The 26071-nt window shown below is 32.2% G+C and overlaps 2 protein-coding genes across 11 annotated transcripts in view; both read right to left on the minus strand.

The window, feature by feature from the left end:
* Nucleotides 1-26071, minus strand: part of Nca (neurocalcin homolog) — a 29891-nt gene that overhangs the window by 3742 nt on the left and 78 nt on the right. Inside the window, exon 1 of one of the 7 annotated variants that reach the window (XM_054230042.1) lies at nt 25926-26066. The exons of 1 other annotated variant lie outside the window; for it this stretch is intronic. The gene's annotated coding sequence lies outside the window, so the exon portion shown is untranslated. Of the gene's footprint in view, nt 1-24921; nt 25100-25330; nt 25460-25762; nt 26067-26071 lie in introns of those variants that run through there. 5 more of the 7 variants (XM_011191594.3, XM_054230041.1, XM_011191543.3 and 2 more) reach the window with 5 other exon arrangements.
* Nucleotides 763-26068, minus strand: LOC105216834 (neuronal calcium sensor 2). 4 transcript variants are annotated; one of them, XM_054230046.1, is made up of 5 exons: nt 25926-26068; nt 9604-9726; nt 9153-9296; nt 2269-2397; nt 763-1124 (listed from the first exon to the last, which is right to left on the minus strand). In XM_054230046.1, the coding sequence occupies exons 2-5, from the start codon at nt 9712-9714 to the stop codon at nt 948-950; spliced, it is 561 nt and encodes a 186-aa protein (XP_054086021.1). In that variant the 5' UTR covers nt 9715-9726; nt 25926-26068; the 3' UTR covers nt 763-947. The 4 variants fall into 4 exon arrangements, with proteins under 4 accessions (XP_054086021.1, XP_054086020.1, XP_011189832.1 ...); XM_054230045.1 differs by lacking the exon at nt 25926-26068 and adding an exon at nt 25763-25904; XM_011191530.2 differs by lacking the exon at nt 25926-26068 and adding an exon at nt 24922-25049.

A 26071-nucleotide genomic window follows, 5' to 3' on the forward strand; every position in this document is an offset into this window, starting at 1 on the left:
GGAATTTGTGAAACAAATTTATTTTGCGTTTTTTTCTTTTTGTTTACTTAGTTATTTCGGTTGCATAAAGTGCACTTACACGTCGGACAAATTGTTTTCCAAAGAAAAACGAAAAACCTCAATATTAAACATAAAAAAATTACAAAATTTTAAAACTTGCCATTCAAGCGTTGTTGTTATTATTGTTATTTTTAATTATTTATTATTGAACTCAAATAAATATAAATTATTCATATTAAAAATCAATTTTGTTATTATTTAAATGCAAGAACACTTTGCTGTTTACGCTGCGATACTAAACTTGAACAATTTCGAAAGCTAATACCGCAATTTTCTAAAATTATGAATGCATTTCAAAATGTTTTTGAGTAATATGTTTATAAAATGCAAACAAAACAACAGAGCGTAAGCAATTTCTTTTTAGTTTTTAGCAGCAATTGCAAAAAAGAAATAAAAATAAAAAAAATAAAATAAAAAATAAATAAAGGCGGCACCAAATAAGCGGCGCTGTAATACAACAAAAAAAAATAAATTATTAAAATTTTTTGAAGCAAAAACAAACATATATGTACATGTCTCACACGTAGTATGTTTGTATATACGCACTTAACCAACAAGGAAAATTAATCAAATAAATAACAAATAAAATAATTTTATTGCACCCGGCATACATACATACATACAAAATAATCGCATACATACTTCCACATACATATGTATAGCACCATACAGCTGTTTATGTAAAAACATTGAAACACAGTGTTAATTTTTAGTAGATGCCTTAGTATTCATTTTAGGAAATGTAAATTTATAAATTTTATGATATAAATGATTCAATAAATTACATAAACCACAATGGGTCATTTCATTTGGTTGTTGTTTTTTTATTTTTTTTAGTTTGTTTGGTTTGTTCTTTGGTTTTGGGGGTTTTTTAAGTTGAATGGTGTTTATGGGGCCAACATTTTTGAAAGTTCCTCATCTTGCAGACACCCTTTCAAGAATTCATCTTGAGTTAATTGACCATCATTGTTTTCGTCCATTTTTGCGAAAATATTTTTTGCACGCTCCTCAGCAGAGTCTGCTGGTCGATTCGATGAACACGCGCCAAGCATATCGTATATGGCCTACAAGAAATACAAAAAGAGCGCATAGCATAACACACGCAACGCGCATAGATAATTTAATTTATGAGCATAAATTTTATCTACAAATTAGTGACAAATATTTGTATGTTTGTGTGTTTGTAAACATAAATTAATAGTTTCAGCAAACAACAAAATCAGTACAATGTCAAGAACATAAATAAAAAACTATGAGTATACAAAACTATAAAAATTTTGGCATAAAATATTTCTTTTTTATACAGGGTGTTTCGATATTTGCAATATGAACTATTATGCTTATTTGATATTTGTAATAAATTTGATCAAATTGTAAAATGACTTTTTGCACATACATACATTACTAACTTTAAAATTTTTTTTAGCGGGAATTTTAAATAAAGGTCTTGAAATTCTTCAGTCTTTTTGTAACTATTAAACATATAAAAATTATTAATTTTTAAATTTGATGGCAACATCATAAAGTCATTATTTGTTTATAATTTTATAATGCTTTCTTAAAAGCACCAATTTCACACCCTTCATAGTTTCTAATGAAAATTTATTTGGAATAAAAATGGTTAAAACTACTTTCATTTCCTTTCATACATCGTTTGTAACGATTTTTGAGATTTTTATTTTATTTTGTAATTGTTTTAAACACCCTGTAATAGTATCATCCCAATTATTTAAATTGTAAATTTTAAAACTATTTAACTACAAAAGTAAAATCAAATAAACATATATATTAAATACATATATAAATATGTATATCTATTATCTTTTATCTACAACTTTGCTTCCGCCGTTTTCCAATAGATGTCTCTAGGGTCAAGCACTGGTCGATTAAATCGTTTTATATCGATCTTGGACATTTGTGTCAACATTAACCTAACAAAAAATTTGTAGAGATTTGTTTGCACCCCAAACTTATTCTCAACTGAAAATGTCACTTTTTGAGCCGAATTCTCGACATTTGCACGGAATACGCATGCTGCCAGACAGAATGGTCAAAAGTACTCGTAGTAGCTAGCGACGGCCAATATTTTAAATAAAATTTTTGTAACCGTTTTTATACAAAAAAGCCTTAAATTTACAAATAAAAAAACGGCGGAAGCAAAGTTGTAGACCAATACATTTGAAATGTGTACTATAAAATATGTAATACCTGAACAATTTTCGTCATTTCTTGTATGTCAATTACGCCATTACCATCTACGTCGTACATACGGAAAGCCCATTTGAGCTTCTCCTCGGGAGTGCCACTCGATGTAACGTCTATAGCAAGTAGAAATTCCTATAAAAAGCAATTATTTAATAATATTACACAAAATTAGATAGTATCGTAAAAGTTATTGAAGGGACAATTTAATATTAGTTATTTAGAACACTGTTCTTTTAGGATACACATTCACGCAAATATCTCTCTTACTGACACACAATGGAAAAATGTTCAAATTGTACTTGAAATATTAAATTCATCATAAAAGGACGCCCTTTAACAGAATTTGATCTTTTATAATACGTTTGTTTATGACCACTACACGTTGGCCTGTACGAAGTACTACTTTGCGAAGATTCACGACTAAAAATGAACACCTTAACTAAACACAAAATTAATAATAATATCACTTTTATCACGGCATATATTTGAGGGATTAGATGGAGTAGGACCAAATTTGTGGTGTCAATTCAAATTTGTGACCAGTTCTGTCTTGCTAAGGAAGAAGAAGACTTCGACCAGTTCACAGAGGGTATAACATCTAAGATGTTTAAACTTCAGTCTACCGAAATTTGGAGTCGAGGAGAAAATACTATCTACAGTAAATATTTTACTAAGACTTCCACCAAATAACTATGATATGAGTCCGTCAAAATCTCTAGGCTAATCGAATTTTTAAATTTGGCAGGATCCGACTGGAAATCATTTTTTTATTTTTATTACAACAACAAAAACAACCGAATTAAATAGTGGCGAACAAAGAATATTATTTGACGTATAAGCGCTGGTAGATTTAACAGAAAATCAATGAATAAAATGGAAGAACTCTCTACTTGATATCCACTAATTAAGCTTTTATATCAACAAATGATAAGTGTGGGATAAGTTCGATAAGTACAAGTACTTAAGGTTTAAGTTTCACAACCACTAACAATAATGACCAGTATTAGTATGATGGATGTTACATTCATAAGTATATAATGTCTACGATGTAATTTTCGTTTTTTGAAAAAAGTATATATTCATTTGTCCACAATAATTTTGTCACTCTCAAAATATTCCCCCATTTTTTAAATCGTGGAAACACTTCTCAAACTCGATGTTTGGGATAGCTTTCGACTTTTCAGCAATTTGTCATATGCTTGTAAAACGACGGACCTTTAAGGATTTCTTTATTTTTGGAAATAGGAAAAAACCATTTCTGGGTTGGGGCATCGTTACAGTATCGTTTTTGGCCAAGAAATCACGAACAACAAACGAAGTTTGGCGTTTTAACAAACGAAAATCGCCAAGCTTATAAAGAAATGTCTAATAGCCTTTTCGCACAGGAGTTAATTGATCAATTAATCGGCCTTTGGTAGATTAAAGCGCTGATTTATATCGATTTACCATACAAAAGAAAAATATTTTTATTATGAAAATGGCTGAAAATTTTGACAAATAAACTCTACAAATTTAAATTCCCGTTATTTTTTAAGACATAATATATGTGTCTGCTTCAAAAATGTAACTTCACCAAAAAATGTTTTAAATATACGTAATTAAGTTGAATCGTCCGTTGTATTAAATTATAATTACAAATACATACATACATTTATGATTATACAGAGACTATTATTTATATATTTACATATTTTTATTGAATATATCGTAATATAATTGCCAATGCGTACAAATGTGTGTGGAGTATTTTTGTAAGCTTTAATACTGTCAGTATCAGTCGTCAAACTCACGGATTTACAAACATACAAAAATTCATAGATATATATGTACATTCTTACAGTATATTGTATCATTGTAACGACAATTTTGTACCCTTTCCGATTTTCCTATCCTACTTCCAAGCAAAGCTTCTTTTTTATTATTATTATTTTTATTATTATTACTTATTTTTTGTTATGTCAATATAAGTAGTTGTTACTTTCTCATTTTCTTTTTTCATTCTTAAAGTATGTATGTATGTAGTTTGAGTGTGTGTGTGTGTGCGTGTATCTGACTGCATAAAATCAATTACATCACTTCACCTCTTCCTTGAAACACCAACACGCACACAGCCGTGTTTTTTATTCATTTTTATTTTTGTAGTTTTTGTAGTTTTAGCTTTTGTTTGTGTAGTCGAGGTGAAGCGCATGAATGGAGGGCAGTTGAATAGTGATTTTGTGGCGTAAGTTGAACGCGGCGGGGCGTGTACCACCGTTCGGTTAATCGTGCGCGCTGAAAGGAATGCTTACAGAAATAAATCCATTTAATGAAGGAATTAAAACAAAGGCGACAGACACACAAGTATCCGCACTGCGTTTTTCGCATTGTTTTCGTTTAAAATAAATAGTATACCGAGTATAAAAACCAAACACTATTATCTCCCACCAGCACGCTGTAAAATGCGAACTCTATACGGGACGGGCGCGTCAACCCAACAGGACAGCCGGTGGCGAAGCAACACACCCAACAAACATGACAGACATGGATCCGTACGTACTATGAGCGGCACTTAACCGCAATATGTACACAACTACTATATAAATATATATATGTATATATAGCATATAATATATAGTCAGCGTGTAGCTGGCAGGCGACAAACGGCAGCACAACATTATACATATATGTATATGAATGACTACAAAACCAACAACAATAGTAAATTTCAGTCTCCTACTAAAAAACAAAAAAAATTAAAAACCAAAACTAACATACATACATACGTACATACATTCTTTTCAGTTTGTAGTCGCATGTTTTCATTCCATAAATCTATATAGAGTATATACTATAAGTGTGTTTTTGTTGTTGTATTGTTGAAACGTTCATGTGTAAATGATGGAAATCTGTGAGTACAAAAAAAATGCAATAACAACAAAAACAGCTTTCAACAAAGTCATATTTTCTCATTCGATGAGGACACATTGAGGACATTGATTCTCAAATGTAGCATATCACGCTTAAATATGCTCATATCTGATCAACTGAAGCAGTGATTTGCATGCACATGTGTATACGAGTATGCATATGTAAGCCCGAGTGTCATATGGCATGTTGTCAAACAAGCAGGAATCAACGTTAGGCGTTAGCATGTTTGTATGTGGAAGTTGGAGCACTGTATTATAATATTTTAAGCTTCGCCAATGATTATAACCTGTTGATAATTCTCTAATGCAAGGATTAGATGTATACTTTATAGAGAACTAGTAATTTTGCAATATATAAAATATATATAAAAATAAATGTATCCTTATACGTTTGTACGCACATATATAAAGGTTTAGAAATAAATTGGTAAAGAATAAATCGACACCACAATGCTTCAGAGATATGGTAGTGGACCGTATCGTTTGGACACACTTCAGGAATAAGTATACTTAAAAATCACCGATCAAAACAGGATTACAGCGTCGAAGCAACAGCCGGATAAAAATCGGGTCAATTCCGATAACCTAAAACCGGCTATTGTGGTTAGCCCCACATGATCCCAACCATCTTTTTACATGCCCAACGAATACAACTCATCTAACTCCCTATGATCCGAGCCTAGCGAAACAGCTCGTTACTAGATATGCAATGATATTTTTGACCTCGATGACAACTAGACTTATACTTCCCATTCAATTGGTATCTGGGTAATCGTTTCAACAACACGGTTCTGGAGTCCTTAAACAGGCTATATCTTCTTGGGGTTTCTATGTCAAATTCCTGAGAAACTTTAAACTAAGACTAGCTATGCAATGATTTTTTGAAAATAATTCAGAATCTCCTTTGAGTACATCTCTGTCAATACTTTGGTATGACAATCTGCATAGAATCAGATTTAACATTTTCGTTAAATACTTGATCGAAGATATAAATGAAAAACCATCTAAGGTAAATCAAAGACCGCGGTAGTAAAAGAAGACCATAGAGGGTGAGATCAAACTCAGCTTTCAGCAGCAATAAAATATGCTAAAGTTCAAGAAATTGTTGGACAAGGTTAGTGAAGAGTTTACATTTGAATTGAGATTCATTTTAATTTGAGTGGATTAAATTTTAGTTTAATGTGCAGTTTAATCCTATTTATACAACCAATTTCCATTATTTTCGATTTATGGAATTAGGTTGGTTTCAAAATTTTAAAATGTTGTTTGTCATATTTAGTACAATATTTTTAAAATATTCTCCAAAAATTTCAAACCGATCCAAGTAAAATTCTAAGAAATTGACCCTTTGAAGTTCGTCCCATCAGGCCACGTCAGTTTCAATTTAAAACTTTAAACGCATTCATCACAAAATCCAATTTTCAAGTCGGTGGACACATTATCTATTTATTGCATGAAGGATTTTTAATGTTTTATAGCAACTATTTTTTTTTTTTTCGAGGGAATATTTGGCAATAATTTAATCAAAACTATTCGATTTTTTGTTGAGACTCTATTAAAATTTCAAATTTTAATATTTTCTGTTTCCCTTCGTGCAATAGCGATTTTTATCCATGTACTATTGAAATATTTTTGGTTTTTTTAAGAAAAACGTTGTAAAAATACCCCTTTTTTAACCTCTGAAACCCACATAACCTCTTAAACAAATTCTATTAGGGTTTGCGTCCCTCAATTAGGCCTAAAATGTTAAAAAAACGTGCAATAAGTCCAGGCGATTTTAATTTGACTATGGTTCTTTATGATGATGATAAGCCTAGATTGGGTTCAATATCGTCTAAGTATATCAAAAACACTAAGAGGGAATCATAGATAGATACATATATATATTACTATATAGAAATTTAATAAATCGGTTTAATTACGTTTATCCATATTCTCAGCCATGTAATGCACTTTTATTATACTAAAGTACAAAACAAAGTGCCGCAAATGCAAGGGTTTATTAAATGCGTTTTTAGTTTCCATAATACATTTGCGTGCCAAAAACTGCTGTAGTTCGTTTTTGTCACCTGATTTAAAATTTAATTCAATTTCAACCACAGTGTGACGCCAATTTTTTGTAGTAATTACTTTAGCCCCACATCACCTTTGGTAGTTAATGGGCCGAACCCGTCTATTAAAACACGCACGCACATCCGTGCACACCAATACCATCAATAGACAGTATCACTACGGCTGGATTGGGCCATCTAGCCATTGCCATTGCGAGCTATTATACCCACAAGTGCATACATGAGCACGGTACATTACAAAAGTGTGGAAACATAAAAACCTTATAGAGGCTATAAATTTAGTATAAATATTCATTAGCAAATGATGATTAGAAAGTTTAATAATTTAAATTGGAAATATATTTAAGAAAATTAAAATTTTATTTGAAAAAACAATCAGTGAAAGAAAATTTAAAAAAATTAGTTCTCATTTAAATCAAACAGAACAAACAAACAAATTGGGGTGTGGTTATAGTATGATTTTAATTTTAAATTTATTATTAGTAAAATAAATTTATTTTAATTTTAGAAAATACAACAAAACGAAAAAGAGTTAAGGAATTTATTAATTTGAAAATCTGTTTATTATTTCATGACATTAAAAAGGTAGTTCGGTCTGAGATATCTGTTCTGAAAAATCCGCTACTTGTATATTTCTATGATAAATAAAATAAAAGAAATTTACAGCATTGTCAAACAGATTCTACAAATTTTCTGAAAAATTCCACCATCCAATATTACTCATACGCTATGCTGCACAAAAGTATAAGATTTGAAACTAGTATAAACAGTTATTTATAAATAATATTATATATATGTATATGTGCCATTTATTTGCAATTATCTTTCAAATATATGGTTAGACAAAATGTGTCTGAATTTAAATACAGTAATTTGCTACCGAATAGCAACAGAACACTGGTGAGGATAAAGTAAAATACATCAAGTCTCTAGATCTTTATAGGAACTTGGAAAATTTTATTGCTCAATCTTAATGCTTTCAACTAATATATTTTTTAGTACTACTTTATCCATTTAAAACTATGTTGGTAGAGTACTCTGGGGGAAAGTTAAAACAGTATACGGCAAAATCGACCTTTTTAGGGTATTGGAACAAACTTATTTTTTCCGGTAGATTGACTCATAAAAAAGTGTATTCTCCGATTTTCGAAGTTAGCCTCCAAAATGAAAATATTTGCATTCGAAGTACAAAAAAGCACTTTTTAAAAAATGTATTATTAATTACAGGATATAGCTACTAAAAAATCCAAAATAACATCTAAAATTTCTTCTCAATTCAATGGTATCTAAAACTTTTTCGTCAAGCTTATATGACAGCTGTCCAGTATTTTTCGATATATAATTTTTATATTTTTCTCAAAGATCAAACTTTGACCCTTCCACCTACTTCAAATCAAAATTTTTCTATTTTGGAGGCTAATTTCGAAAATCGAAGAATACAATTTTTTATGGCTCAATCTCCTGAAAAAATTTCGATTTTGTTGTAAAATAATTAAATTGATGGATTCGGACCACAAAAAATATTCAAAATTATAGAAAAAAAATTAATATTATAGTCAGTATATAATCCTAGTCTCACTTTAACGTAGATCGCTTATTTAAGCGAGCTTGCTCTGTTGAACAGTTTAACTAGTGTTCTTTTGCAAAATGTTAATAGAACCATGCAGCTGTTTAGGACAGTCACGAAATCGGAAGTGTAATATTACTACACGCAGATCTTTTATATATGCTATATAGTATACCATTTACCACTGCATGTCAGGCTCACATGTATTATTCAAGATATTATAGACTCAACACACATGCATACAAACAATATATACGCAAGTATATATTATTTTTCTCATACACTTCATATAATTAGAGAGTTATTAAATATTTAAGTTTTGGTGGTATAACTTGCACTCACCTTAAAATCAATATAACCATTTTTGTCCATGTCGAAGGTGCGAAAAACGTGATCACAAAACTCCTCGGCATTACCAGATGGGAAGAACATTTTGTACATGTCCACGAATTTGGCCGGCGTCAAACGACCGTTGGGACAATCTTGCTGCAGTGCGGCAACGAATAAAAAATTAAAACGTACCGATAGTTGTTGTTGTTATTTGACATTGTTATTGTTGTCGTTGTTGTGGCAGTAGTAGTAATAGTAGTAGTAGTAGCAGTACGAAGTTAGCGGTTGGTATGCATTGCGTGCAGATGGCGTTGTTGTTGTTGTTATGCATTTATTGCATACATACAGATGTATAGTATATAATCAGCATATATGTATGTATACATTGTGATGCGTAAGTAAATGTGTGTGTGTTAGCAAAAAAACTGTTTTAAGCATTATAAAAGACATGATATGCAGTTACCTTGAATCCTTTATACCATTCCTTAATTGTGGCTTCGTCGTAACGTGTATGCGATTTCAAAAACTCCATATCCTCTTTGGTCAAACGGTCTTTACTACTTAAGCACCCCATTTTTTTCACGAGCTAATTAAAAAGTTTTACAGTTATATTGTGTAGTTCACCGTTTTTTTTTTTCTTTTTTAATTAATTTATTTTTTGATTGTTGTTGTTTTTCTTATTTTTTTTTTACTTTGCTCGAGCACAAATACTGCGTGTGGTTTGCTTTTGAGTTAAGGATGCTTAAATTTTATTTTGAAAACTTTTTTTTTTTTTTTAAATAGAAGTTATGCTGTGTGTTGTGTTGTGCGGAGCGGTGTAGTAACGGTGTTGCTGTTGATAAATTCTAAAATGTATTTGTGTGTGGTACCGTCTCCGTTGGGTTAGTGCTAAATTACTAAGCGTTGTTAAGTAGCTGATTGGGTGCTGTCTCGCTGACTCCTGCTGTTACTGCTGTATGCTGCTGCTGTAGGCTGCGGCTGCTATGCTCTATGCGCTAATATGCTATGTTTCACTTTTGATATTGTTGATTTAAAGCTTTTAGCTTTTTGGTTTCTTTCTTTTTTGTTCAATTGGTGCTTGGCAATTTTCCTTATATATGTATATGTATATGTATATATATTCCTTTTATTTTTATTTTAAATACTTTTTTATTTTATTTTTTTCGTTCGAACTTTTTTTGCACTGCGTACAAACTGCTTGGCTTTAACTAAACTACATTGAATGTTGTTAAGTGTGTACGTTACGTTTCATTTAACTTCGTTAAAATGCAATCATTTAAAATCGATAATATTTTTTCCTTTGCTATGTAGGCTATTCCATTTTGAACTTCCAAGAAACTGAATCAATGCAACAATTCGTAATCGCTCCAACGATACGTAAATCGATTCATTTCTAACCGAGTGTGGTGGAGTGCAAATTCGTGAAAAACCACAACTTCTTATTGCAATGTTATATTTTGTTTGTTATTATTTGCAATATATAATTTTTGCACTTTTCCACGCGTGCAGCCTTTTTTGATTAGCAAACGTAAGTGATATTTCCGTTATGCTTCACTTTTTCTACTCATCTAATTGAATTAAATTTTTATGATTGTATACAGAGTTAGTATTTTAGTTGAAAATCTGTGTTGTGTATTGTATGAAAGTCGCTACTAACAAAAAATGCAATAACCAGGCTGGGAGCGAACACGGACAGACTTTTTCGAGTTCGATAGCGTACATGCGCAGTACGCAGGTCCTTTTGCCAGTGGGTATATACACTGGCTCGCTCGCTCCCGCGCTGGCTGGTATATAGCAGAGCAGCATTGAAGGTTTCATTTTCAAATCAACTTCCGCGACTATGCCCGCACGTACATTTGTAAGAGTACACATACACCTGCGAACTCAACTTAATGTAATATATACCCTGCAGGAAATGTATGTACATATATCGAAAATTTTGATTCGTTTTATATGTAATTTGTAGTTTTTCTAGGTTAGAATTTAAAGCGTCTCGAAACAGCCGCTGGATTTTGAAAAAACAGACTTGACTAAATCAGAGATTTTTTTAAGCTAATAGTACAGTCCGCACAATTATTTGCTAGCTTGGCTACAAGTACTGCCAAAAAATAATATAAAGTTCCAAAATGACCTTCAATGTGGTCTGAAGCTCCTCCACAATTACGCAAAGTACCACAATAAAAATATTCAATTCGAACGTTAAGTCAACTCTTCTATACGTTTGCGAAACAAGGGATTTTGACATCCAAAAGTTGCATGTTTTCACAAAACGAAGCCTTCGCCACATTTGTCGCATTTTCTGATCGGTCACCGTCTCTAACACGATTTATGGTCACGCTCAAACCAAACGCCGAAAATCTCAAAAGAAAATGGGACTGGGAGGAGATCCAGATACAATCACCCGAAACACTATCGACTGGAATCGACAATACGCCCGAAGGAAAGCACAACTCGCTCCAACCTGGAGAAGAAATTTGGACATCGAGGTCCAAAAAAAATGAAATCAAAAAGTCTGATACAAGATCGTAATAAATGTAGGAATCTCATTGGCCGTGGAGGAGAAGAAGCCATATGATACAATATATAAAATGTAAGAGAGTTAGTGGTAACTTTTGTTCAACTACTTGAAGTATTTCAAATTTGTGAAAACCTCAAAATCTCTATTTGCAGCACTTGTTAACTGTTGACTTTCTTTTCCATGTATTTCTATGGGCGTTCTATGTTACCAATTGACCGAAAAAAGCAGTCAAAGTAAGGCAGAACAAAAAAGCAAGCAAATATAAGCTTATTTTAGGTCAGAGTGGTTACAGTCAATCATAAATTAGTGCACCAAAGGTCAAATATTGTAAAGCTTATGCTGTTCATATGAAATTTAAACATTTCAGAGCGTCTTACGGTTGAAAATTTAATAGTAAAGGCAGTTTATTGGAAAAATAACTGCGAATATTAACCTTTTGATGCATTTTTAAAATGAATACCTCTCTTTGGTGACTACTACTGAAATAATAGTTAAAATTAGTAAAAATTTCTATATAAAGAATGAGTAAAAAACGTGAGCTTGAGGCAGTCTTAAACTATTAATAATAATAGAGAGCTAACTAACTTTACAATTTAAGGTTCTCAATAGAGTTTTTAATTTGTTAACTGTTTGATGTTTACTTTCTGAAGATATCCTAAATTGCAGCTCCACAAGCATAGTAGTAGTCAACCTTTAGGATGCCAACGCTTACCGCATATTTTAAAAGGTTTTTTGGCCTCACTCTCGATATCTATTCCAGTGTCTCATACTGTGGGGCCCTCAAATTCATGAAGCGTTGCCTTGCCACGGCAGAACAAGCGCACAATCAGTTACGTGTAAATGAAGAGAGATTGATATTCCGAAAAAGTTAAGAAGTCATCACTTAAACTTCGAAAAAAACTCTTTTACGAACAATAATTCGAAGTAGTACTACTTAAACTCAGTTTATGCAGATGCTTTCAACCGCTTTTCTATTATAATTCCCCATAGAAGTGAGCAACAACAAAGTTCAAACCATTTTTATCATATCTTCACATCCACCTAGATATCAATGCAAATATGTCTGAATTAACTCGTTTCCACTCGCCATTTGATCTGTAGATTTGTAAGAGATCAAAATCACGATTTCCGTTTTTGATTTCCTGCCGGGGGTACATACATACATACACACACACAGACATTTTCACATAGTTATTCAGGTTATTATAAGTACTAGGGCAACCAGGCTCAATATGTACATACATACAACTCTGTGCATGCGCTTAATTCGTATGATCTAGGGTTACCATTGCAATTGTTTGGAAGGACATTATACAAGTATATATGTATGTGTATGTAAGTGTGTATGTACTTTGTGCTCCACAAGAGCCACACAAGTCGACAATACATTCAACAGTTAATTTTGACGCATTTGACTTTCATGTACAAACATACATACAAAAGCACACAAGTTGTGTATAAAACAAAAGTTCTCAACACATACACATACAATGTATATATATATGTATATCAATGTATGCGCCAACAACGTAATAGTATTGCGTTACGTGTATGTGTTCAGTTATTTAGCAGTAAGTCCGATTGAATTGACTATTCTAATTAAAAAAAGAGGTATAGAAAATAGTTGAGTTGGACTTTTTAGCAGGAAAATTACTTCGGAAATTACTTGCTTGCAAACTAATTGAGAGAACTTAAAATAAACGAACTAGTTAGTTTAGACGAGCCGTACATTTCATAAATTCTCAACAAAGATATTAATGCAAATGGTTCATAATATTAAGGAAGACCCAAAAAGTGCACCCGTTAATTTCTCCCTATACACTTTGAAAAATCCCCATAGTAATGTCTTCAAGGCTCTTCCATGAATTCAAATTGAAAGAACTGCATAAAATAGTAGACTGTAAATGAATAGGAAAAGGTAGTCACCACACGGTCATACTGCAAAGGAACATAAAGAGCATACAGTCTACAATCTCAGCTTCTCATGACATTACTCCATTAAAAATGTCGCGCTTTAAGATAATAAAGATATGGGAATATTCACAAAACTTTTGTAAGAGCGAAGCAAATTCGTTTACGAATCAAAAGAGCTTGGCTACAGCTATGGTGAACAAAAAGATATTTTGGCTTTTATTCAAACCAACTTAGGTTAGTACTACTAGCTGTAGAGGCAGAAAATAGACAAAGCTCCAGATTATTTCAACTAAGAGCCATTTTTTCACAGTTCTTAATATGTATCTGGATTGGACCCCATATACGATACGACCCCCAAAGTACACTCATCAGTTCAAAAATCGTTTGTACGGCAATTCTGGCGTATGCTGATGATATCGATATCATTGGAAACAACAACCGCACTGTTAGTTCTGCTTCTTCCAGACTGGATAAGGAAACGAAGCGTATGTATGGGTCTGGTAGTGAATAAGGACAAGACGAAATATCTCCTGCCATCAAACAAACAGTCTGCGCATTCGCGTCTTGACTCTCACGTCACAATTTACGGTTTGAAGTTGTATATAATTTCTTCTATCTTGGAACTCGTAATAACAGCAACACAAATGTCAGCGTAGAAATATAACGCAGAATCACTCTTTCCAACAGGTGCTATTTTGGACTGAGTAGGCAATTGAAAACCGAACTCTACAAGTCCCAAATCTTTCCCGTCCTGCTTTAAGGTGCAGAAGCGTGGACGATGTCAACATCCGATGGGACGGCACTATGGGTTTTCGAGTGGAAGGTTTTTCAGAAGGTTTATGATCCCTTAAACGTTGGCAACGGCGAATACCGCATTCGATGGAACGGAGTGCTGTACGAGCTGACTGGATCATATTGTCTGAATCGACGAAATCACGCCAGCTGTGTTCAATCCTGGTCTCGCTGGTGGACCAAGTGGAGGTGGGAGACCTGGCTGCACTTGATATCACAAATTGGAGCCAAACAACGAGAAGGAAAAACGAATAGTAACTGGTCTGACATACAAATATACTATATACGATCCACTTTAAGAACCTAATTATCGATAGTACGTCGTTTCTACTCTTAAACGCTTACATATAGGTACATATAGGTATGTAAAGTGTCACCATATATTATTGTTAATTCATTGAAATTATTGAAAAAGGCAGGAAATCATACATTGAGATAAGCTATGTAAGAAAAGCGGAAAGTTAATTTTTGAGGAATAATATTTTTACTGGTGTCTTATGGAAAGAGAATGAATAAAATACAATGATTTTCGTGGGCTGAAAAATCTGTTAATACCGAAATTTGCCTTGATGAGTTTAATATGAGCTTTGAGGTCAGTAAAAGCAACCAAAGACGATTGGCGCAGCGGCCATTATAAAAATTAATATCAAAAAGTCACCAACAAAATTTGGGAGCCCCCGTAAACTTTATATTCTAAAGTAATCCAAGGAACGTGTGAGACATATCGCCCATCAATATTTCAAATAAAAAATGGGTAAAAAAATCCACATTCCATTCATGAAAGTTGTTGGCGGACCAATCTGGCAAATATAAAAATTCGAAACTGAAAATTGTTATACCGCTATCTAAATGCACAATCGATTTATTGCATACTCTACTCTCTGAGAATAACTAATTAACAATAAATAGAAGGGATAAATATGCAGTAGTCCTTTCCAACATTCAGTTTTCAAACATCAACAGTAAGCTTTGGATCAAAACACATAGACAGGAATACAGTTTATGTTTTATCATGATCAGCAGCAGCAGCAAACATAATTATGCCGTTACGTTTTCTTTTACCAACTATAGCACGGGATATTGTTGTTGCCGGCGTTGGTAAATATTTTTATTTATAATTTCCATTTTTTTAATTTATTTAATATAATTAAATTTAATTTACTATTGTTAGCACTGATTTTCAACTATATAACTTTACGACACAATCAACACGAATACTCATAGTTTTACACAAATGCACACACGAGTATGCATATATGAGTGGATAGATATGTTTGTACGATTTTTGTTTTTGCACGCTGTAGAACCCTACCCGCGCGATCGACAAACTAAACTAAATGAAAAATTAATTTATGTCCCAAAAATCCAGCGATTCGCGAGATAATGACGTATTCATTTTCGAAAAAGAAAAAAAGAGAAGGCATTAAGTTAAAAGCTACAAATTAAATATGTTTTAAAAAAAGTTGCAACCACCTTTCGCTTGTGATATAAAATGAAAATTGTGTTTCCTTGCTAAAAATGTTCGTTTTACTTTAATTGATGCCAGACACACGCACATTCATTATTTCCTGCCTTCTTAAGTGTTCCTTCTGAGTAGGCAAGACAATCAAAATTAAAAAAAAAATACTTATAACCTATACATAAACATATGTAAATATTTTAGGGTTGTTCATAAATTTACGTAGCAAAAGACGAATATAAGATTATAATCCCTTAATCAATTTATGGACGAACATATATAACACATATAAATTTCAAGGTCAAGACGTACCGAACAGTCGGTTAAAGGGTGAGATGATTTTCAAAATTTTAAGAAACTATTTTTTCTCTTATTAAATAATGTAATTTGTTTAAAATACTATCCAAAAATATCAAATCAATCTGAGTAATATTCTAAGACATATGTATACCTTTTGAATGTCCCGCCCATCAGAACACGTCAGTATATTAGGTTTACAACTTTGCTTCCGACGTTTTTTTGTAAATTGAAGTTTTTCTTTGTATAAAAACGGTTAAAAATGTCAATGTTACAAATGATGAGCCTCAGCCGAACTTTTCTTGGAATTGAAAAAGAAAAGCAAAATTTCCCGCAAATGTCGAGAATTTGGCTCAAAAAGTGACATTTTCAGTTGAGAATAAGTTTGGGATGCAAACAGATCTCTACAAATATTTTGTTGGGTTAATGTTGACACAAATGTCCAAGATCGATATAAAACGATTTAATCGATGTAATCGACCAGTGCTTGACCCTAGAGACATTCCCGCAAACGTCGAGAATTCGGCTCAAAAAGTGACGATTTTGTTTAAAGGATTTTTTATGTTTATTACAACTATTTTTTTTTTCGAGCCAATATATGTCGAAAATTTGACCAAAAATGTAAGTTTTTGCTTAAAATTCTGTCAAAAATTCAAATATCAATATTTCCTCAACTAGATTTATACATGTAGTATCGAAATATTTTTTTTTTTAGATGAACCAATCATGAGTTTGATGTCCATCGGAAGACCTTTTTTTGTGACATGTCATGGGAGATGAGTTTTCGAAATTTTTAAATAAAATTTTCACAAAATACTGTTTAAATAAGTATCTTTGATATGCTAAATTGCATAAGTTAAATATATGACTGTATACATATATTAAAAGAAAAATTGTAAAAATGCCTCTGCAACCCACCTAATAACCCCTGAAGCCGCTTAAGTTTCGAAGTTTTTATGTGATATCTCCAACTAAACTAGTATCAGATATATACTTACAACATATACATAAATATACAAGTATATAATTTTAATATTATTATAAACAAAACAAGTAAGGAAGGGCTAAGTTCGGGTGTAACCGAACATTTTATACTCTCGCAATTTATTTATTTAACTTTATTTATATTATATAATAAACAATTTGACCCACATATTCGTCATATATATTGTAAAAAGTTCATTTAAAGTTGGAAACCATAAAATTAGGTTAGAAGCACCGAGGTCCTCGTGCTCGATATGTGGGGCCTTAAAAACCTATGGTCCGATTTCGGCGATTTTTAGAATGGGGCTGCCACACGATAAAGGTAGTATTTGTGCAAAGTTCTGCACCGATATCTTCACTAGTACTTACTTTATATATTGTAAAGTAAACGATTCAGATTTTCTTCAAAGTTCTGGTATATAGGAAGTAGGCGTGGTTGTGAAGCGATTTCGCCTATTTTCACAACATATCATTGGGATGTAAGGAAACTATTACAAACCAAGCTTCATTGAAATCGGCCGAGTAGTTCCTGAGATATGGTTTTTGACCCATAAGTGGGCGATGCCACGCCCATTTTCCATTTTGTAAAAAATCTGACTGCAGCTTCCATCTGCCATTTCTTATGGGAAATTTAGTGTTTCTGGCGTTTTTCGTTAGTGAGTTAACCCATTTTTATTAATTTTCAACCTAACTTTTGTATGGGAGGTGGGCGTGGTTATTATCCGATTTCCTTCATTTTTGGACTGTATTAAGAAGTAGCTAAAAGAAACGACTGCAGGAAGTTTGGTTTATATAGCTCTATTGGTTTGCGAGATATGTACAAAAAACTTAGTAGGGGGCGGGCCCACGCCCACTTCCCCAAAAAAATTACATCCAAATATGCCCCTTCATGGTGCGATCCTTCATGCCAAATTTTATTTCCATAGCTTTATTTATGGCTTAGTTATGGCACTTTATGTGTTTTCGGTTTTCGCCATTTTGTGGGCGTGGCAGTGGTCCGATTTTGCTCATTTTTGCGAAAGCAACCTTCCTATGGTGCCAAGAAATAAGTGTGCCAAGTTTCATCAAGATATCTTAATTTTTACTCAAGTTACAGCTTGCACAGACGGACGGACGGACAGACATTCGGATTTGAACTCCACTCTTCACCCTGATCACTTTGGTATATATAACCCTATATCTAACTCGTTTAGTTTTGGGTGTTACAAACAACCGTTATGTGAACAAAACTATAATACTCTCTTTAGCAACATTTGTTGCGAGAGTATAAAAATATATATATTTTTTAACTTCTATAGGATGATCTAAACATTGAACACTAGGCGCACATCTCAACCATCTTCAATAATGATACAAATTTAATTAAGGAATCTCTGGATCAATTTAGTAAAAAAAAATACATTTTTAAGAGCCACCCTAATACACAGACAGTTGAATTAAAACATTAAATTATTTTATTAGCAGCTTGCGAATTCATACTAATATTTGCATGTCATCATGTATGTATGTATGTACATATGTATATGTATGCTACACATCTTAAACATTATTCGCATACTTTTGATTTTTTTTTAAATCAGTGTTCTATTTTTTATATATTTTTTTATTATTTTATAATATAATAGATAAATTATGTTGCGAGCCGTCAAACATCAAGAAATATATCGTGATGGACTAATATACGAAGAATTTATTTTCATATTTATGGCGGGTGTATGTAATTCCCAAAGATTTTTGAAAGCAAGTTTTACTTTTTCTTTCATGAAAAGAAGGTACACAAAGTTCGATTTAAATAAAATATTAATGAATTCCTGAGACGGCTGTCTACACTGTAGCTTGTCCTATTAACAAAGCTTACAAAGGCTTTGAAAAGATATTTGACTCTCTCTCTTTCTCTTGCGAATGGATTACTCTATAATTGGTTTGATTTATTAATCGATTGTTTAAAAAGAAAGCTTATCTGCACGACAAAACAGTCTAAAGGCATTGAGTTAACGGTTTTAGGTATCGTAATTAATTTTATCAATAAATCATTTCATAGAGATAAACAATATTTGATTAAAAACAAGTAAGGAAGGGGACATTTCATACTTTCGCAATTTATTTAATTATTTTTATTAATATAACACACAATTTGACTCACATATTCGTCATATATATGGTACAAAGTCCATTGAAAGTTGGAAACCCTAATTAGGTTAGAAGCACCGAGGTCCTCATGTTCGATATATGGGGCCTTGAAAACATATGGTCCGATTTCGGCGATTTTTAGAAAGTGGCTGCCACACTATAAATGTTCCGATATCTTCACTAGTGCTTACATTACATATTGTAAAATAAACTATTCAGATCGACTTCAAAGTTCTGGTGTAAAGGAAGTGGGCGTGGTTGTGAACCGATTTGACCTATTTTCACAACATATCATTGGGATGCAAGGAAAATATTACAAACCAAATTTCATTGATATTGGTCGAGTAGTTTCGGAGATATGGTTTTTGGCCCATAAGTGAGCGGAACCACACCCACTTAAAATTATATATGTATACCAATTTGGGTGGAGCCCTTCTGTACCTCCTTTATTATGAAATTTAAGATTTATAGTCCCTTACTCAATTAAAGCATTTTTAGTAGTTTTCAACATAACCTTTGTATTGGAGGAGGGCGTGGTTATGATCCAATTTCTTCCATTTTTAGGCTGTATAAGGTAGTACCTAAAAGAAACGATTCTAGAAAGTTTGGTTGATATGGCTCAAGTAGTTTACGAGATATGTACAAAAAACTAAGTAGGGGGCGGGGCCACGCCCATTTCTCCAAAAAAAATTACACCCAAATATTTCCATAGCTTTATTTATGGCTTAGTTACGGCACTGTATGTGTTTTAGGTTTTCGCCATTTTATTAGCGTGGCAGTGGTCCGATTTGGCCCATCTTCGAAAGCAACCTTCCTATGAAAACAAGTGTGCCAAGTTTCATCAAGATATCTTAATTTTTACTCAAGTTACAACTTGCACAGACGGACGGAGAGACAGACATCCGTATTTGAACTCTACTCATCACCCTGATCACTTTGGTATATATAACCCTATATCTTCGTTTAGTTTTGGGTGTTACAAACAACCGTTATGTGAACAAAACTATAATACTCTCTTAGTAACATTGTTGCGAAAGTATAATAAAGACATCATATGGGCCACCATTTATAGTATTGTAGATAATTATCGTTTACAAGTTTCCTTCGAGGAAGCTCAGTTTACACAGTAAGTAAGAGACACTAAAAAGGGGCTTAAAAAATAAGGAGATCCAGCTGAAGAAGAAATTAGTTTTACCAAAAATTATATCCCAATTTGTCGATATGGATATACATATCGTTCATTTAATTGAATAGTGTCACAACTCAAAAAAGTCGATTTTGCAGGAGAGCAGTTTAAGTTTTCCATTGTAAAAAAATTTAAAAATATAAAAAAAATTCGTCGTCATAAATTAAATGTGTCGTTTTTGCCGAAAAAAAGCAACATGAAAAATGTAATTACTTTTTCACCAATATCGTTGCAATACAAAATGTGGCCATGCCTGATTCTGGCACAACTGAGATGTGTCGTTGTTGTCGTTAAAAAATAATGCAACATAACAAGTTTAATAGCGGCACATGCTTATTTCACGGTTTATTTTTCTAAGCATCGGAATGAAATTTGTATACAATATGGACGATGAAATTGCGCACATTTCTGCATACTTAACTCAAAAATCGTGTTTTCTGAGTTGTGACACTTTTAATGTAAATGAGCGATATGTAATCCATATCGTCCAATTCAAGTCAAAAGGAAGTCGTTTACGATCAATATAATTGTAATAACATGATGGCATTTAAAAAAATACTAAGGTTTAAGTAAAAGTACTTACATTGTTTTCAAAAAACATTCAACGTGTTCAATAATATGAAAGAAAGCCAGAGAAGATTCTTCGATCAATACCGGCACAAAAGCAGACAGACCAGACTGACCGACAAACTGTTTACTAATTATTCTCTGTCATGTCCTCTATCTTCTACGTTAAACCGAAGTAGTTAAAAGAGGTCTAGAATAAAACTCATCGATCTGATTTATATTTTCTATATACATACATACATCTATCTATATATTGCTTGCTTATATATACATATATACATATGTATCTATTTATTACTTGTTTTTCGGAAATATACTCATATACAATTATTCCAACTGCAATTATTGAGGTAAAAAAATATGCAGGCATTCATACAGACTTACCAGTATATATAATTATATTAGACATGCTATATTTATGTATTACAAAGAACTGTTACATACACTACATATACATACATATAAATAGAAATTATATATATTAGCCTTTTGTTTCTGGAAGGGGCATAGGAACAGTTTTATTACCTTCTTGGTTTCAGTTCAAAAAGCGTCAGTTTGGGTTTTGCTAAGGGATGACGTCATAATATGCAAATATAATAAACCTAATTTTCTGTTTGCTCAACTGTGCAAAGTAATAAAAGCAAAAATATGTACAATCGTACATACATACATACATGCATATACATATGTATATTACGCCTTTGCACATTTGATATACACAACGGTAGTCAAATATATATGCACCAGGAGACATTTGAAAATTTTATATTTTCTTATTACTTGTAATTTATTTTTGTTTAAGAAAGGAAACAATGCACAATTTGCTAAAATAAACATGTATACATTTTGATTTTCAATCAATTTTAATATTTTCGCCAATTATTTATTATAGCGGATTTTTTTATTTTTCTTTTGAATTTTGAAAAACAAAATTTTCTTTTCGATGATTGAAAACAATATTCTTTGTAAATGTTGCATTTATTTACAGATTTACATACATACATACATACGTACATACAAATATACATACATATGCAGGTATTTACAGCGTCGGCGAAAATACATTAAACATTACAGTTTTTCTTTAATACGGTAATAAATCTAACTTAATCCTCAATAGATCACATAAAATAGATGAGAATTTTATCGAAAATAAACAAATGTTCAAACCATATCATTTGGAAATTAATGGCTAATGTAGACGAATAAGGACGTCTTGGTTCAGCATGCTCGCTAAAAGCCTTTATTCTAAATAGTTTCATATTCATATCGAAAATTCATTATTAGGCCGAATTATTAACCGATTGCGCTCATGTTTGTAATAACTTATATTAAAACTCTTATACGAAATATTTTATTTAAAGTTAGAATAAAACTAATTAAAATTTTTTATATAAACTAATTAATATTTTTTATATATATTACACATAAGTGATAGCGAGAGGGGCCTATAATATAGGCTACCTCATCACATTCAAGAAATTATGGCCAACAAGTTTTGTAAGGATATCTCACACGATAGTCTACCGATTTCTATCAAATTCTCAGCATTTCAAGTAAAGGGTTTTTCAGTAGTGACGCTACCGATAGACCGATAGGGACAGCAAAGGATGCCATATTTTTTCTCGCTCTTTAAAATTTACTACCGAAATTCGGAGTCAGTGGCCTCAACTTTAAGAGCGCTACGTCCTACGTAGCGATGAGGCTAATTTCTAGCTGAATGGCTTTGTCAATAAGCAAAATATGTGTTACTGGTCAGGCAGCAATCCACACGTACTGCATGAGTCACCATTGCATCTCGAAAAAATTACGGTTTGGTGCGGTTTATGGGCCGGCGGCGTCATTGAACCGTACTTCTTCCGTGATAATCAAGACCGGCACCTTGCTGTGAATGGGAAACGTAACCGCTCAATGATAATCGAATATTTTAGGCCCGAATTTTATGATAAGGACTTGAACAATATGTGGTTCCAACAGGACGGCACCACAAGCCATAAAGGCAATGTCACAAATTATTGACAACCAAACGTGATATCTCACGAAATGGCCCAGTCAATTGGCCGCCTCGATCGTGCGATTTGACGCAGTTAGACCAGTTCCTGTAGAGCTATGTCAAGCCTCTGGTCTATGCCAACAAGCCAGCGACGATTGATGAACTTCGTACGAATATGGAACGTGAAATTGCAACATTATCAGCCGATTTATGCTTAAAAACCGTCGGAAATTGGGTTCAGCGTCCTGAATACTGCAGGCGTGCCTGTGGTGGCCATGAAAAAGAAATGCCATACATAATAGCATCGAATGCACCTTCACAGGCATACAAATTTCATTGACATCCCAACCCGTTTTTGTTTTATTTGTTTTATTTAGTTATTTACTTATAGTAGGCGTCATAAACGCTAACTGTTATTTAAAAATTACCGCAGCTTTCAGAAGTTTATACTCAGAAAACAGTGACCTAACGAAGTTTTCGGAAATCTCTATTTTGTGGCTCAACTCAAGCATTTAATGGTTAAAGTACTTTTATATTGCTCTTGTTAGAAATGTTTTCTGCCGCTACAACAAAAAATGACAAAATGATCGGTATAATAATGCGAATAAAAGCGAGATCTTGAGAGCCCACTATATCCTTTACTCCATTTTAAATGTTGTTCATTAATTATTGTATAAATTGTTCACAAACAGCAGCAGCAACATTAATTAGTTCGTAGCCAGCCACAAAACTGGTACTGGCTATGTGTATTATATTTTTTTTAATTTTGGCTGTCAGACTTTTTACATTCAGTTTAATGCCTATTTAAAAATAACTTACCTACTTCTAAAAGAGTTGACCGAATTACTAATATTATACAACGGCCTTGACAGAATTATGATTATAGCAAAAAAATAAATACATAAACATACACATGCATATATTACACCATAAAACAAGAAACATTTACTGATGCTCCTAGTAAAGGTCATAAATAAACACATGTAGGTATTTATTAATTTGAAGTGTGTACATACACATGTAGATATGTACATATATTGGCGATTTTTTTTTGTGTGTCCAAAGTATTAAAAAAAGTTGAATTTCAAGCACACTTAAGCTGCCAAAATTTTACATTCTAATTGTTTTCCATTGCGTAGCGCCGTACAAAGAAATTGCGTAAACGCCGATTTTTCCACATTTATATACAAACATACTGCAATGCAGTTGCCTTTTTGGAAAATATCCAAAATTCAAATAATTTACAACGAGAAATTAATATGGTAGATTTATAAAATGCATATAATAAAGAAACAATGTCTGCTTTCCGATACATATACTCACTAATATATATATCTAATAAATCCAGTAAATTCATATTTGCTACAATATATGAAATGCATATATATAAAAAAAGAAAACAATAAAATTCAATTTAAAAAAATTATTGCTAAAAATATTGTTAATATTGTGCCTTTTCATTAAAAAATAGCAAAATTAAAAAAAAAAATGTGTATATTGTTTAATAAATAAAATGACGTTACTAAGAAAAATTCAAAATTAATTTCTGGGACATGGGCCATTTATCAATATTAATTATTTGTTATAACATTTTTTTATTGTTAAATTTAAATTTTTTGAAAATTGATTTGTTGTTTTTATCAGTATAAAAGCGACTCCGCAAATAAAAATATTATCGAAGAACTAATAACTACATACATAGTTGATTTCCACAACATGAAAAGTATTTATTTAATTTTGCTTGCAAAGGATTATTTTTTAAAAACCATAGTTATATAAACAAGGAATCCGTATTTATTGCTTTTTGTAAGATTAAAATTCAATAATTGTTTTTTTATAAATGCCGCTAAAATAGTCTATGCAGAAAGAAGTACACTTGAACTTCTATAACTCGAAGTTCTCCATAACTCGACAATAGAAGTCAAATTTAATACATATTACCTTCCGTAACTGGGAAGATTCTTTAACTCGAAGATTTTTGTGGATTATGGTGATTCAAGTTAGTTTGCTTTCGGCATTTCCAATAAGACCACTTTTGACTCCGCAGCTAGTTGTCGGCTACATTTCTCTAACTACTATTGCGTAAGTACGCACATAAAGCTGTATAACATGTTAACAGTACAGAGGATGGAGACGTACACAACAACAACGTGCATTACTAAACTGTAAAAAAACCATATATATGTACACATGTATACAACAACATAACTTACGTATGACATATTTTACAGTACGCGAAACCGGTGTAAATATGTATAAATTTTATAGCTTCTTCTTCTAATAAGTACAGATATGTACAGATATGTTATATATTTCTAATTGGAAAGTGTTACTGTAATGTGAAACCTACCCCACCAATAAATTACGAATTATTATTATGTATTTTATATATTGTATAGCGTACTGGATATGTATATCTTTTGGCATTCAAAGCAACGCCCTATTTGTAAAAGTTATAAAACTCGCGCGATCAACTGATTTATTCAGTTATGGACATACATAAACATTAAATATTGGCGAATGATTGTCATTAGCGCACACGATTCCACGTATACGAATGTATGTGTGTGCAAACATCCCTTTTGTATTGTACCACTTATCTAGTATATATATATATACGTATTGTATGTGCCGCTGCTACTATGGTGGCGCCTACTGCACAACGCAGCCTCCTATTTGTATCATACGTATAACAGAACAGTAATTTTTGCGTGCAAATATCACTTTTTTTGTCTACACTGTTTGCTTACTTGGCCGTTATTGCAATTTCGGCCACACTTACCCAAGTACTTAATTAACGCTATAAGTTCGTCTTACATGCGGTGATGATGTTTGTATATTTTTTCTGCGGTAACATTGTGCATTTTAAAGACACACACAGTAAAGTTTACACAAACTATTGAAAAATCAATAACATATTTTAAACACTTTTATTATTCACGTACTTCGTTAATATTTCGTATATACCAGCGTAATATAATAAAATTGGTTATGTTAACATTATTTTTTAATAACTATTGATTGCGATAAATACAAACTTTCCAACTATTTGATGTTACAAGTTTTGTTTGCAAAAAAAAGCGATAAATAT

This window comes from Zeugodacus cucurbitae, chromosome 4 (genome assembly GCF_028554725.1).
Source record: "Zeugodacus cucurbitae isolate PBARC_wt_2022May chromosome 4, idZeuCucr1.2, whole genome shotgun sequence".
NCBI classification, from domain to species: domain Eukaryota; kingdom Metazoa; phylum Arthropoda; class Insecta; order Diptera; family Tephritidae; genus Zeugodacus; species Zeugodacus cucurbitae.

What these genes read in the sequence shown, in the direction of transcription:
- LOC105216834 (XM_054230046.1), bottom strand. Translation starts at nt 9,714, where the DNA reads ATGGGGTGCTTAAGTAGTAAAGACCGTTTGACCAAAGAGGATATGGAG. An exon ending in AATGGTATAAAGGATTCAAG is followed by an intron (nt 9,297 to 9,603) that starts GTAACTGCATAT and finishes GCCGCACTGCAG; the next exon opens with CAAGATTGTCCCAACGGTCG. An exon ending in AAATGACGAAAATTGTTCAG is followed by an intron (nt 1,125 to 2,268) that starts GTATTACATATT and finishes TATTTCTTGTAG; the next exon opens with GCCATATACGATATGCTTGG.